Source organism: Protopterus annectens, chromosome 2.part0 (genome assembly GCF_019279795.1).
Source record: "Protopterus annectens isolate FY-2018-M chromosome 2.part0, PAN1.0, whole genome shotgun sequence".
Classification (NCBI taxonomy): domain Eukaryota; kingdom Metazoa; phylum Chordata; order Ceratodontiformes; family Protopteridae; genus Protopterus; species Protopterus annectens.
The window spans coordinates 1266614234-1266627984 of NC_056728.1; the positions used below are offsets into that span (position 1 = coordinate 1266614234).

General features: G+C 39.5%; 1 protein-coding gene across 1 annotated transcript in view; it reads left to right on the plus strand.

The window, feature by feature from the left end:
• Positions 1–13005, plus strand: part of LOC122793438 (RNA exonuclease 1 homolog) — a 1054392-nt gene extending 1041387 nt beyond the window's left edge. Inside the window, exon 17 of the mRNA XM_044061436.1 lies at positions 12002–13005. Coding sequence (XP_043917371.1) covers positions 12002–12090 — 89 coding nt within the window. The 3' untranslated portion in view covers positions 12091–13005. The remainder of the gene's footprint in view (positions 1–12001) is intronic.
• The last annotated feature ends 746 nt before the right edge of the window (positions 13006–13751 follow it).

A 13751-nucleotide genomic window follows, 5' to 3' on the forward strand; every position in this document is an offset into this window, starting at 1 on the left:
CTCTGGGCCAGTAGTCAAGGAGTCTGAATCCTCACCACTGACACTGGAGAAGGAAATTCACTTGAAATACAAATGGATACACTCAGTATTTCCAGATGCAGACCTCTCTACATCAAGCACGATTTCCCTTAAGAGCACACAGGGAACACAGTCAGCCCAGGGTCTGGATTTCTTTATATATGTGTCCGTCTAGTGCCCCAGTAAGTCTCCCCACTAGCACAGCTGTAGGGTTAAGTCCTCAGCTGAGTGTCCCAGCCAAGTCCTCCAGCAACCCTCTCTGTGAAACCAGTGCTTCATGTCCCAGTTCCAGGTAACTGACACACACACACACACACACACACACACACACACACACACACACACACACACACACACACACACACACACACGCGCGCGCGCGTACACCCACTGTGAGATTTGATTTTCCCGTATACACACACCTGGGAAAGGATGACACAGATTTACCCTCTGTTCACCCTTCTGCCCAGACTATAAGGTAGTTATCACTAGCACCAGACCCTACAAAGCGAGCTATTTAAGGCTCTTGCAATGGTACCCAGTTATACTGAGTGAAATTCATTTTAATACAAATGATAATGATGACAAAACAGCCAGGCTTCAGGAGTGACCACAGTGTCACCAATATATGTAAGTGTTCTCAAAGGTTAAAATATTCTCTAAAGGACCAGCCACAATGAAAAGTTTAAATTTAGTAGTAAATAAAAGAACATGAAAATATGAAATATCTATTTACAGTAAATACCAGAGTTTCAGTCACAGGAAATATTAAAAATAACACAGCTGGAAAGATTCACACAGTTACAGAAAAACAATACTTAACTATTATCACTATTTTTCTGACTGATCTAGAGAATTACTGTTCCTACTTAATAGAGTAAGGCAAGATAAAGTAGGTGAGGGATCCCTTCTATGTCAGGTTCAGAGAAACAGACTTCCCTGAGATGTTTGTCTTGCCTAATATTAAAAAAATATTTCTGTACAGAATGACATCACATACATCTGGTCATCTGACTTCTGGTTCCCATGCAACCTCCCATTGCTAGAAACTGCCAGGATCTAGCACCTATATGTCAATAGTACACTCATAAGAGCATTGCTCAGGTCTGGTACAGCTTCTGGAAGTCGTAAAACAATTACAAACTTCTACTCCTTCTACAGAGACTAACAAAGCATGTTTCTTACAGACGTTGTCTCTGCCTTCATTCAAAACTGTGAGATAACATCTTTATGCCCTAGGCCTAGTAATTTAATTTCTTACTGTTTTCCAAATATCCTCGTTTAACACATACATACATATGTTTTTACTATTCTGGTTTTATATCATCCACTTTACAATTCAGTATGTTGAAATTTAGCATTGTAAGATTTCAGTATTATGGGTTTCAGTCAAGTGATTTTTCAGTGTTTTGAAATTTCAGTCAAATGACGTTTCTATCATCTGATAGGGATCCATATATATATATGGTTCTAGGTTATAACACCGACAGCACACAACATCGACAACGACATCACCGACACCACATCATCGACAGTTCACAAACACAACACCGCACACACTCAACACATCATCACAACAACCAATAAATAAAACAAATTCCCTGACCAAAAACCACACACACAACACAAGCACACCTAAATCCTAACAAACAAACATTAAACCTTACATACACAACTATCCACAACCCTAACCCTAAGGTCCGTCACTATCGCACACTAACCTAACCCGCGCCCTAACCCTAACTCACTTAACCCGCCCCTAACCCAAAACAATTCACTACTGCACCCTTACCTAACCCGCGCCCTAACCCTAACTCACTTAACCCTCCCCTAACCCAAAACATTCACTACTGCACCCTTACCTAACTCGCGCCCTAACCCTAACTCACTTAACCCACCCCTACCCCTACAGACTGTCAACATCGCACACTTACCTTACTCGCACCCTAACGTCCGTCACTACCGCATACTTACACATCCTTTCCCCATCTCGGTGTTCTCCGCGTCGGTGTTTTCATCCGTCGATCTTCTGGCGTCGGTGATTTCGCTGTCGGTCTTCTCATCTGTCGACGTTGTAACCTAGACATATATATGTGTGTGTGTATATATATATATATATATATATATATGTCACAATACATTCAGGACCCATTGTTTCTACATTTTTAACACAAGCAACTTTACAAATCCATTTTCAACACAAGCATCTGTACTAATCAGTTTGATATTCAAATAACATTTAATTCTTTACTAAATTCTACCTAGCTGTGGTGGCATATATTATACATCCAGTGCCTTATTTCTTCTGGCATAGCTGGCAGTACCTTCTATTGTCATATCTGCCCCTCTTTGAAGACTCATGCTAGTTTTTCAAGTGACCCTTGAGAAACATTGCTTGAAAGGAATGAGCCTGTCTGGGAATACATAACCCATACCCTGTCTTGAGATCCCATCTGCCTTGGCATTGCTGACCCCACTGCAGTGCTGCACTGTCATATCATATGCCTGCAACCTTAGGCTCCACCATAGTAACTTGGCATTTTGCTGGCTGTCTCCCTCTAGCCATAGATCCCCTCAGACTCCTTCTGCCACTTACTGCAAATACTCAGCACACGAGCCTTCCTATCATGGTAAGGCTTCATCATGTTAACATGGTACAGTTTGTGCCCCTGCCTCCTTCCTAGCAGTTCTACAGTGCGGTTCACATCTCTGACCTTCCTTACCACTTTCAAGATCCCTCCAAAGCTGCCTGCAGCTTATTGTGTCTGACAGGAATGAGAACCATCACATGCTGTCCTACAGCATACTCTTGGGCTGAATCATTCCTGTCATACCAGACCTTTTACTGCTGTTGGGCTCCTGCCAGGTTCTTCTGGGCCAAGCCCATGAGCACCTAAGCCTTATCCTGAAGTTTAGGACATATGCCATAACAGACACCTTGTGGGATTCACACACACCCTCCCACTCATCGTGAATCCAATGTAAAGGCTCTCTCACCCTACACCCATACAGCAACTCAAAGGGTGAGAAACCTGTAGATTCCTGGGGTACCTCTCTGTAAGTAAACAGCAGATGGGGCAAACATTTGTCCCACTCTCCATTAAATGGGTCTGCAAATGCCTGCAGCACGATCTTTAGCTTAAAGTTTAACCTCTCCACAAGACCATTAGTTGGAGGATGGTAGGGGGTGGTCTTTAGATGCTTCAACCCACAGCTGTTCCACAGACAAGCCAGCAGATCTGACATGAAATTGGCACCTCTGTCAGTCATTTCTCTCAGGAAACCTACCCTGCTGAAAATCTCTAACAAAGCATTTGCCACCTTCTCTGCCTCAATGGAGGACATAGCCACCACCTCAGGCTACCTAGTAGCATAATCTACTAACACCAGGATATATTTCATCCCTGTGCAACTTGGGGTACTCAGAGGTCCTACAACATCCACAGCTACTCTCTGAAATGGCTCCTCAATCACATGCAAAGGCATCAAAGGAGCCTTGACGTTGTCTCCTGCCTTGCCTACTTTTGGCACTTCTCACAGGTCCTGCAGTACCCTGTTACATCCCTTGCAATCCTAGGCCAATAAACATTCTGCATAATATGTCTCTTGGTGCACTTTATGCCTATATGACCTGTAAAAGGAATGTCATGGGCTTTGGATAGAAGTGCCAGACAGTAGGCTCTAGGCACATCCAATTGCTTTATTACCTCACCCTCTAGTCCTCCCTCAGAGGTCCACTGTCTGTACAGTAACCCTTTGTTCCAGTATACCAGTTTTCCCTTTCCTTGAGAATCATGTGCCTTCTTACCTACCTCCATCAAGCTTTGTAATGTAGGGTCTGAGAACTAAGCTTGTCTCAGCTCTACTTTTGTGACTCTTCCTAACACCCCTTCCACAAGAAGTCTTGTATCCTCTGACAGTGGTGCCTCATGGTCAGCCTGGGTACAACCACTCACCTCTGCCCTTGCAGTCAGTCTGTCCAAGGGAACATCATTACCTAGCAGCAGCTGTGGTTCACCTTCAGGCTCACCACTACAGGGTAGCTCCCTCTCTGAAATAGCCACACCACCAGCTCTGGCTTCAGGTGAGCTGTCTGTCTAGGTCTCCCCCAGGATACCAAACCCATATTCTTGTCTCCATGCCTGACTGCCTGTAACTGCATGCACACAAGGTACTGCATTATCAAAATCATTTCCTATCAGAATATCTGCAGGGATATCCTCAAGCACTTGCTTACTTTTCCATGCTCCCAGTCAAGGTGAACTCTGGCCAGAGGCATGTGGAATTGAGTCCCCTTTAGCTCTGACTAGAGTAGACTGCCTAAGTAAGTATTGCTCCTCTTTAACCACCACAGGCTTCACAATGGTTATGTCTGAGGCTCTCTCTCTCTCAGCAGTGACCTGTGTTCCATCCATTAAGATAGGCTATAACCTGTTGTGATAAGTTAGTACCCCTGTTGTCTCCAGACAGCTTACCACTGGTATACTGTTATTTCCACTTGCTGGCTCCCCACCATTTGTTCCCCACCTTGCCTCCGTGGACATCTATATGATGCATGGTCCCACTGGTTACATTCAAAACTTTACATTTAAGGTAGTTATCACTGCCACCAGACACTACAAAGCCAGCTACCTAAGACCTGTTGCAAGGGTACCTAGTTATACTGAGTGAAATTAATATCAATACAAATGGTAATGATGACCAAACAGCCAGGCTTCAGGAATGACCACAGTGTCACCAATAGATATAAGTACTCTCAAAGGTTAAAATATTCTCTAAAGGACCAGCCACAATGAAAAGTTTAAATATATTTAATAATAAATAATAAAAGAGCATGAAAATACAAAATAGCTACATACAATAAACACCAGAGTTTCAATTGCAGGAAATATTAAAAAATAACCAGCTGGAAAGAGTCACACAGTTACAGAAAAACAATACTTAACTATTGTCGTTATATTTTCCTGACTGATCTAGAGAATTATTGCTCCTACATGATGGAGCAAGGCAACATGAAGTAGGTGAGAGATCCTTCTACAGTGGATATAATATGTGTACACACCACTATTAAAATGCCAGCTTTTTGTGATATAAAAAATGAGACCACAATAAATCACTTCAAAACCTATTTGGAGTGCTTTTGCAAGGAAGAATGGGCAAATATTGCCAAGTCAAGATGTGCCATCCTGATGGACTCCTACCAAAGAAGACTGAATGCTGCAATTAAATCCAAAGGTGCTTCAACAAAGTATTAGTTTAAGGGTGTGTACACACAACAAAGTATTAATTTAAGGGTGTGCACACTTATGCAACCAGCATATTGTACGTTTTTTTATTTTTTATACTTTTTCTCCTAACAGATTTACTTGTTTTTTCAGTTGAATTGTACAGGCTATAGGGCATATTAAAGGTGGGAAAAGGTTTGAAATGATTTATTGTGGTCTCATTTTTTTATATCACAAAAACATGGCATTTTAACAGGGGTGTGTACACTTGTTATATCCACTGTATGTCAGGTTCCAAGAAATGGACTGCTGTGAGACTTCGATCTCTTCTAATATTAAAACATTGATTTCTATACAGAATAACATCACATACATCTGGTCATCTGACTTCTGGTTCCCATGCAAACCCCCATTGCTAGAAACTGCCAGGATTTAGCATGTACATATCAACAGTACACACACAAGAGCATTGCTCAGATCTGGAGCAGCTTCTGGAAGTCCTATAACAATTACAAACTTCTACTCCTCCTACAGAGACCAACAAACCATGCTTCTTACAGATGCTGTGTCTCTGCCTTCATTCAAAACTGAGACAGAACATCTTTATGGCCTAGGCCCAGTAATTTAATTTCTTAGTATTTTCCAAAGATAGCCTAAAGCTGTGCTTAACCTCTTCACTTCCAAGTATCCTGTGTCAGCATGTATATATTTAATTCAGTTACAATACAGTCAGGACCCACTGTTGGTGCATTTTTTAACAGAAGCAACTTTACAAATCCATTTTCAACACAAGCATCTGTGCAAATCAGTTTGATATTCAAATAACATTTAATTGTTTACTAAATTCCAGCTAGCTGAGGTTGCATATGTTACACATCCACTGCCCTACTTCTCCTGGCATAGCTGGACAGTACCTCCTATCGTCACATATGGTATTGTGATTGTCTGCAATTTACTCTTGTTACATTATTCTGGCTTCAGGTTCTCTCTCTCCAACTTTGTGGAAGCAACAAAGCCTGAACACTACAACACCTGAAGTCTTCTCTCTCAAGATATGTTCAGCCAATCAGCTGTCACAGGAAGAGAGAGGGAGGGGAGTCTCAGTTTTTGAAAGCTGGCAGGTGCTGGGTTACCCCCCACTGAGGCGGTGAGGAATTTGAACATCATCTGCTTCTTGTAAGTAAGACTTACTCAACTGTACTTTGCTTTTTAGCTGTGTCCTGCTCCATTTGAATTAAGCTGCACATTTCTTTTCTTCAGAATTCTTGACTTTCTAACATTGACAGTCTTGGATCAAGCAGTTTAGTTTTATTGTCTTTTTTGCTCTGGTATTACCTTTTGACCCTAAATTCTGTCCTAACTGTTGAGTTCATTCTCCATATAACCCATTCATTTTCTTGGAGGTAAGAGTTGAATAAACTGGTAGTAATGCTGTTACGTGTGTATAGGAAGTTGTAGTATATCTTTATGCCCTACAGATTCTCTACACAAAACCCATAACACCTCTAGAATGTGTACGCAGTCAGCTTTTGGCATTGCCACTTACCTCAGAGCTATATTCAAGCAGATTCTTCCTTTCTGTCTTTCTCAGGCTGGTCGAGGAAGGGCATATGTGTCAGCCTCCCCATGCTTCTCCCACTCAGAAGTTAGCTTCTCCAGTGCCAAAAACACTGATCCTTGGACATAGTCTGTCAACAGGCTCTAAAGTCGTGGACTGTTTCCACCTCTCTTGCTGCAGTTACCCTTCTTGCAATCTAAGCTATTGCATTATGTAGTGACGAATGCTTCACTGATGTATTCCTACCCCCTTTTTCTGGTTTTCCTTTTCTCCTTGACTACTAAATCATTAAGCCTATCCTATGGGCATTAATCACATTCATTCTTGCACCACAGTGCCTACTGTAGCTGCCATCATCCAGTCATGGAGGTAGTTTTTGCCTTTACAGGTATTCTAACAATGAGGGAATTTCATGTTTGGGCACCAACTCCCCACAAGGGGCTGATGTGAGCACTTTTATCTCTGTGGGAAATCCTTCACCTTCTCCTTCCATGCATGTACATACCTCTGAAATGCATACTAAAGGCTAGTGACACCAGCTTGGGACTACCAAACCAACTTCCTGGGTACTGACCATTTTTGGTACCATACAAGCTTCACTTGCATGTTGATCAGCTGATCAAAAGCAACTTTAACTGCATTCCAGGATTAGTGAGAGTCACTCATTCCTTTCCTCCCTTGCCCAAATTTTAGTGTCCAAATCATTGTATGATCATGGGTTCGCTGGGTCTTAGAGCTTCAGTCCTCTTCACCACAGATATGCGATGACATTCCTTGTTGAGTGAAAATGGAGCTGTTAGTAATATGGCTTACATAAATCTACCCAGATATGTGGCAGTGCTCCTTGTCTTTTAAGCTCTGGAAAGGTAACTGTTGGAAAGAATCATAAGAGATATAGATTAAACTTCCTTGGAATGTCAAACAGCAGGGCATTAGAAAGCCATATGAAGCTTCACAGTGCCAAAGGCAGTCTGAATCCTGGAATCATTTCCAAGAAAAACAATGTGTTTGTTAAAGGTGTGAATGGATGACCTGATGGGCATAGCATAAACATAGTTAGTAAACACATTGATGAAACAGTCCAGGGAAGCAGCTGTACCCTTGATGTGGTCAGTGACGGTTGCATTTTCCAATATGCAGTAAGTCATCTAGTGGGAAAACACGATGCAGTTAGCTATCAGACTGAGTTTCCTTTTACCATAGGTAGCTTGTCTCCATCCAGAGCAGGCACTTCTGGAGGGGGTGTAGAAGTAGGAATATTACAATGCTGGAAAAGTGCAGAGGAGGTTGACTGGGGAAAAGACTGGATTATGAATGACAATTGAGCAAGCAGAGAATGTCTTCATTGGAGATAAAAAGGGATGGGGGTATGGTCAAAGTGCACAAAACTACAAATGACTGGAGTTCAGAAACAAATGACAGGGCAATATGGGATAATATGTATGGGTAAAAGCTTTAGCTTGTTCTTAAGGAAGTTATATTTTGTAGCAAAAGTAGTGGATGCATGTAATGAGTTACCAATGTGAGTAGAAGTATGTAATTCATACATTGCATTTAAGGGGACATGGAGACAACTGAAGAAAGGGGGGCTTAGAAGCTGCAAAATTTTAATTGTACCCATCAGGCAGGTTAGCACAGATGTGAAGGCTGTGAGCTGGTATTACCAAGCTTCATACTGTATTCTAGGGTTTGATCCAGTCAGTGTCTGTTTACCCACTGGGTGGCTGCAGAGTTTAAAACCTTTTTGCTTCTAAAATAGAAATTAGTGTGCCCATTAAATTTACCTGGTTAACAAGACAAAAATAGCTAGTCTATAATAGTAGGTATGCAGTTTCTGATGGTCAATGTCTTGGTGAAGTTTTGGATTACTTATTTATCTCATTTAGTTTGGTAACCAAATAGAGCACTGATCCAAATGGTCTCATTTCAGTCTTACTGTCCATTTGCAAACAAGTGCATGTTTCCACATACACCTGGTGCCTTGAATGATGTATCCTTATTTCATGTCTAAAGTGGTATCTGAAAATCCTCAGTCCATTCCCCTCGTACGGTGTAAGTGTTCTTCATAGCACCTCTTGTTAATGACCGCAAGAGGACAATCATCCGCTTTGCTCTTAGGAGACAGAGTGTTTCACTGACAGTAAAAAATGATAAATGGCTTCTCATTGTGCGATTCTGCTGCTAAATTCCTACTCTGCCCTTGAGTAATGTTGTCAAAGGACATTTTTCAAGAAGAGACTAATTATAGCCCTTGTTTCAGAAATGTCTACTACTGGCATTATTTGTGGAGGTCACTAGTGATTTGTGGCCAACTTCATTGCAGTTCTGAGAGTAAGACATCCTTTTGGAGAGTTGTACTTCAGAGCATTTTGTTCTGAAGCTCTTTTTCTGACTTCCAGGCTTTTATCTTTGTAGAATTTGAAACAATTCTTAAAATTCTGCCCTAGCAACTCACCCACTGTGGATAATCCATTAAGTATGCTGCAACAACGATATGATCATGCACTGTAATGACAGCTCTTGGAGTGTACTGCCTGCACTGATTTTATTCTCACCTTTTCCCTTGTGTCCAGCCTTTCCTTTTGCTACCATTTCCTTTATATGAACTTTATTATATTTAAGTTTTTCTTGCACAGTAAGATTGCATACGCATACACTTCACTTTCAGATTAAATTTAAAGTCAACACTAAAACAAAATCACAATTGGTCCTTTGCATATCATCAGAGTTTAACCATTGGTTTACCTATCATCAGTTTAATTCATCATTGCTGTACATTCACCATCTATCAGATGTTGTATACGTTAACCCCACACACGCACTGACATTAACATGAAGGCTATACTATGAAACATCGGCTTAATACACTGAAAAAATCTTAACACAGTTCCTTTCACTACTAATTTTACAACTTTATCACATTTATCACAAGCATTTTGGAGCTTACATAAATCTAACGTCTTTAAATATATTGCCCCTTAAAACATTTTAGATTTAACCAAACTTAAAGGAGGAGACCATGCAGCAATATTTAGTGATGCCATCTAATTGAATACTTCCAGAGTACTGCTTTCATATGATATCCATTGCTGAGTTTCCATCCAGTCTCCCCAGCCCCTTTTAAAAATGCCAATCTTACCCTGTTTAGATGAGTCCATTACATATTTTTCATGAGACGTCTTATGACAGCATTAATAATAATATATACACTTGCTATATTTTCTGTCAACTTTATTTATGGTAAACCATGTAACAAAGCTATAGCTTCTTCTATCACAGTATCCTTCCATGGAAGATTAAAGATTTCTTCCTCAAATAATGCTTTCTGCATATAATTATAGGCTGTTTTTCTGTAGTTGCAGTTTAAAGTAGGTGTCATCATAATCTTTAAATTCCCATTTCAAACAGTTCTTAAACAGAATATCAGAAATTCAGATGTTATGGAACTACAATTAACCATTAATATGTGCTAGAGTCTAGCTTCTAGAAAAATCAGTGCAGCCTATTGAATCAGATAGTTAACGGTTATTACTCCTTTTACCTAAAAATAAATACTTTAGTATATCTATATGCAACATTTGTCTTACCTTGCAGTGTTAAATTTGCATATTTATAACATTAAACAAGTTCCAGTGACTTGTAAGTTAGCTACTATTATCCAACGAAACAATACATGCGTAATGATTGATTTAAAATATTTAATATCAGCACATCACTGGGAGTAATCTTAACAACTCATCTTCATGTTTTGAAACTTGAACCCCTTCCTCACTTCCTTAGGCCATTAAAGCATGATTTTTTTGTTGTTGTTTGTTTGTTTAAGATCTACAAACAGAGAATACCCTACCCATAGGTAGGAATGCATAAAAAAAAAAAAAATCGCACCTGAGGAAATGAAGGCTTTCAGGATAGGTTGTAAAGGTATTCTAAGCTTTTGTGACATTATGGTTAATTAAGCCACAGGCCATTTCACTAGCCTGATGTTCTTGTACATTCCAGTCATTTTCCCTTTGTAGGAGTCCAGTCACGCAAAAGTTCTTCCTCTTTACCTTATCCTAAACATCACTAACTTTACCAGGGAATTATTTTGTGCCTTCATCATCGTGCTCTTTTGTTGAAGTGACTAACATCAGCTTGGTCATAAAGCAATTGCATCCATGTTAGCACCACCCATGTCCATTTTGTCCATGAAGCTCATCAGTTTACTTTTCATCTTTCATAATTCAAGTATTACTCTTCAAAGACAACTCCACTACCATAATAAAGGCAGTGAGTTCCCTTCTTCCTCTTCATTACTGGATTCCATCTTTTCACTGCCACAGAAACTCTGCACACTCCAAACCTTGAATATATATACAGAACTGTTTAGTAATCACTGACGGTAATATTTGGCTTATGTACACAGTGTCATCTCATTCTTTAATATACGTTTAAATATGGATTGTGGAGAGAAAAAATGCTTAAAAGTTATCAGTTGACTGACATTAAAGAGCAAATGGAGACTATGCCTTTCCTCCTGAGACATCATCAGGGCTCTTCTCTGGCTGCTACATTTTTTGCAGGAGCAACTTAATTTGAATGGGGAAGTGTTAATGTACATATGCACCACAATACTCATGAATGTTGTACAGGGCTTCAAAGGCTCATATCACACTGAAGCCTTCACAAGTGATTTTTGAGGTGTTTAAAGAACCTCATGAGAGGGAAAGGATAGAATTACACAAGTGTTTTACCTACAGCAGAGACCAATTTTTTACACGGAAACATGCTATTCATACCTATACAGTACTCTGATTTGGAGAATAATCCACATTTGTTGAATACTTATTTCCTTGTCATTTAAGTAACCCTCAGCAAACACAACACTTTAAAGAAAAATTGCCAAATATTGGCTTGTGTATCAGATTCTAAACTGACAGAATTTGTATTATAAGACATTATTCTAGCATGCTTATTTTTAGTTAGATTTGTGTGTTGGGATGCAGGTTCCATTCCAGATCATCAATTTGTTTTTCTGTGACACTTTTCATTGTTGTGGCTTTTTTCTGAAAAAAATCCTATTCCGTGAATAGTATTAATTAAATAGTAGGTCAACAAAGTACTTACTGCATTTCATAAATCATATAAGCAAACTGATCAGATAGCTTTCAGTGTTGAACAGTAATATTAAAAATACTTACTTTTTGTGTCTTCCATCAAGTTGGAGGCCATGATTCAAGAGAAGATGCCGCTGCATGTATGGAACTTGTGCTGTGGAAAGTGAAGGAGGATTCCAAAGGAAAGAAGTGATCTACCATTATGTTGGACATGAAACTCCTACTTGATCTGTCTTCTGGAATGTGAACTTAATTTTCAAATTTTCCTTCTAGCTTTATTTAAATGTTTTATTTTTCATTTTGATTGCCTTAAATTATGTTAAGGGCATAAGTTGTTATAGTTGTGTTTAGGCGTAGCATGTTGAAAGTGCACTTTCCATAGCTGTCCTGAAAATTGAAACATATGGAACCTGTAAAGTCATTTTAGAATTCTTAGGTTTTTGATGCATAGTTTGGTTAGAAACTACAGACAGGGCAGATTATGAACATGATGTGACAATGCAATAAATATGGTAGTGAGCAAAATGCATTTTCACATGGAAATGTGCTATTCATATATGTGTGTACTAAGTTTTGAAGAATGATCCATATTGGAAGAATTGCATATCGCGTTATTCTCTCAGTGTAATTAGGGAATCACATATAACCTCACTAATCCTAATTGTGAGATTTTCAAGCTCTGCTAACTGCAGGAAATTAGTACTTTGGTAGTGAAATGCTGACTTTGAGAATTATTTGAAGGAGGTTATTGAGCATATATAGTTAACTACCCATGTTTAAGTTAATTATTCTCTCAAAAAGACTGTAAAGCACTTAGATAATTGAAATTATTATTTTTTTGTATTTTGCATTACTGTAACTGGAACATTGTAACAAACAGCAGGAACTTAATTTTGGAAAGTAGAATGCCTAGCTCTGCAGTGTAGTTTAATTTTGGACCACTTTAATTTTTTATTGAAATGTATACAATGCTAAATGTGTAGAGGCAGGCACTTTGTTTATAACATATTGTGACTACAATGGAAAACAGAATGTAGCATTCCTTATAATATATTTTCAAGCACTGTGGACTTGAGTATAACTTTGAATATAAGAATCGTTAAAATAATTTTCAGGCTCTGTCGACTCATTTTTATGACGTTTTAGTGAATAGTAGCTGGAACTTTACAATCCAAGAATTTTATCTGAAGAGATGCTGATCATCAGGTAAGTTGTGCGTTTGATTTCTGCCCCCATGATGCTTTAATGCCGGTAAGTAGATGGATTTATTATATGTTCCATTAATGGTTTCCTGTGTTTGTGTACAATAAATTGTCACATAGTGTACAGTGTACAAGAGTGATATTTATTGTAAGCTCATAGTTTCATATGTACTAGGCTAATGACCACTGGGGCCTTTTTAAGTCTAGTCATTTATCCCAAATCTCTGACAAGCTCTGGTACCCTTGGTGGTGTAAGCAGGTGCTTGGGATATGAAACATTTACAAACAGGTCTGAGACATGCACCATTTACATTTACAGGCTGCCTGTGTCCATTAGAGACATAGGTGCCAAACTGGTGTGACTTTCCAGTTCTCCATCCATTTGTCCAAGTTATACTTGAACTGAGTTAGTGAAGAAGTTTGCTTTATATGGATGGTGAGCTGGTTGCAGGGTGTAGGGGTAATCTCAGGGATACATAACTGTCCCTCCAATAGGTCCTGTTTATATCCCAGGCAAGGTTTAAGTCTTTATAGCAGGTACTTCTGGTGTGGTTTATTTTGCAGATATGAAGGAAGTCTGAGTGAGGTCCAAAGATGCCTTGTATGCCAGGCATAGATCTCCTCTCAACAGACTGTAGAAGACAGAATATAG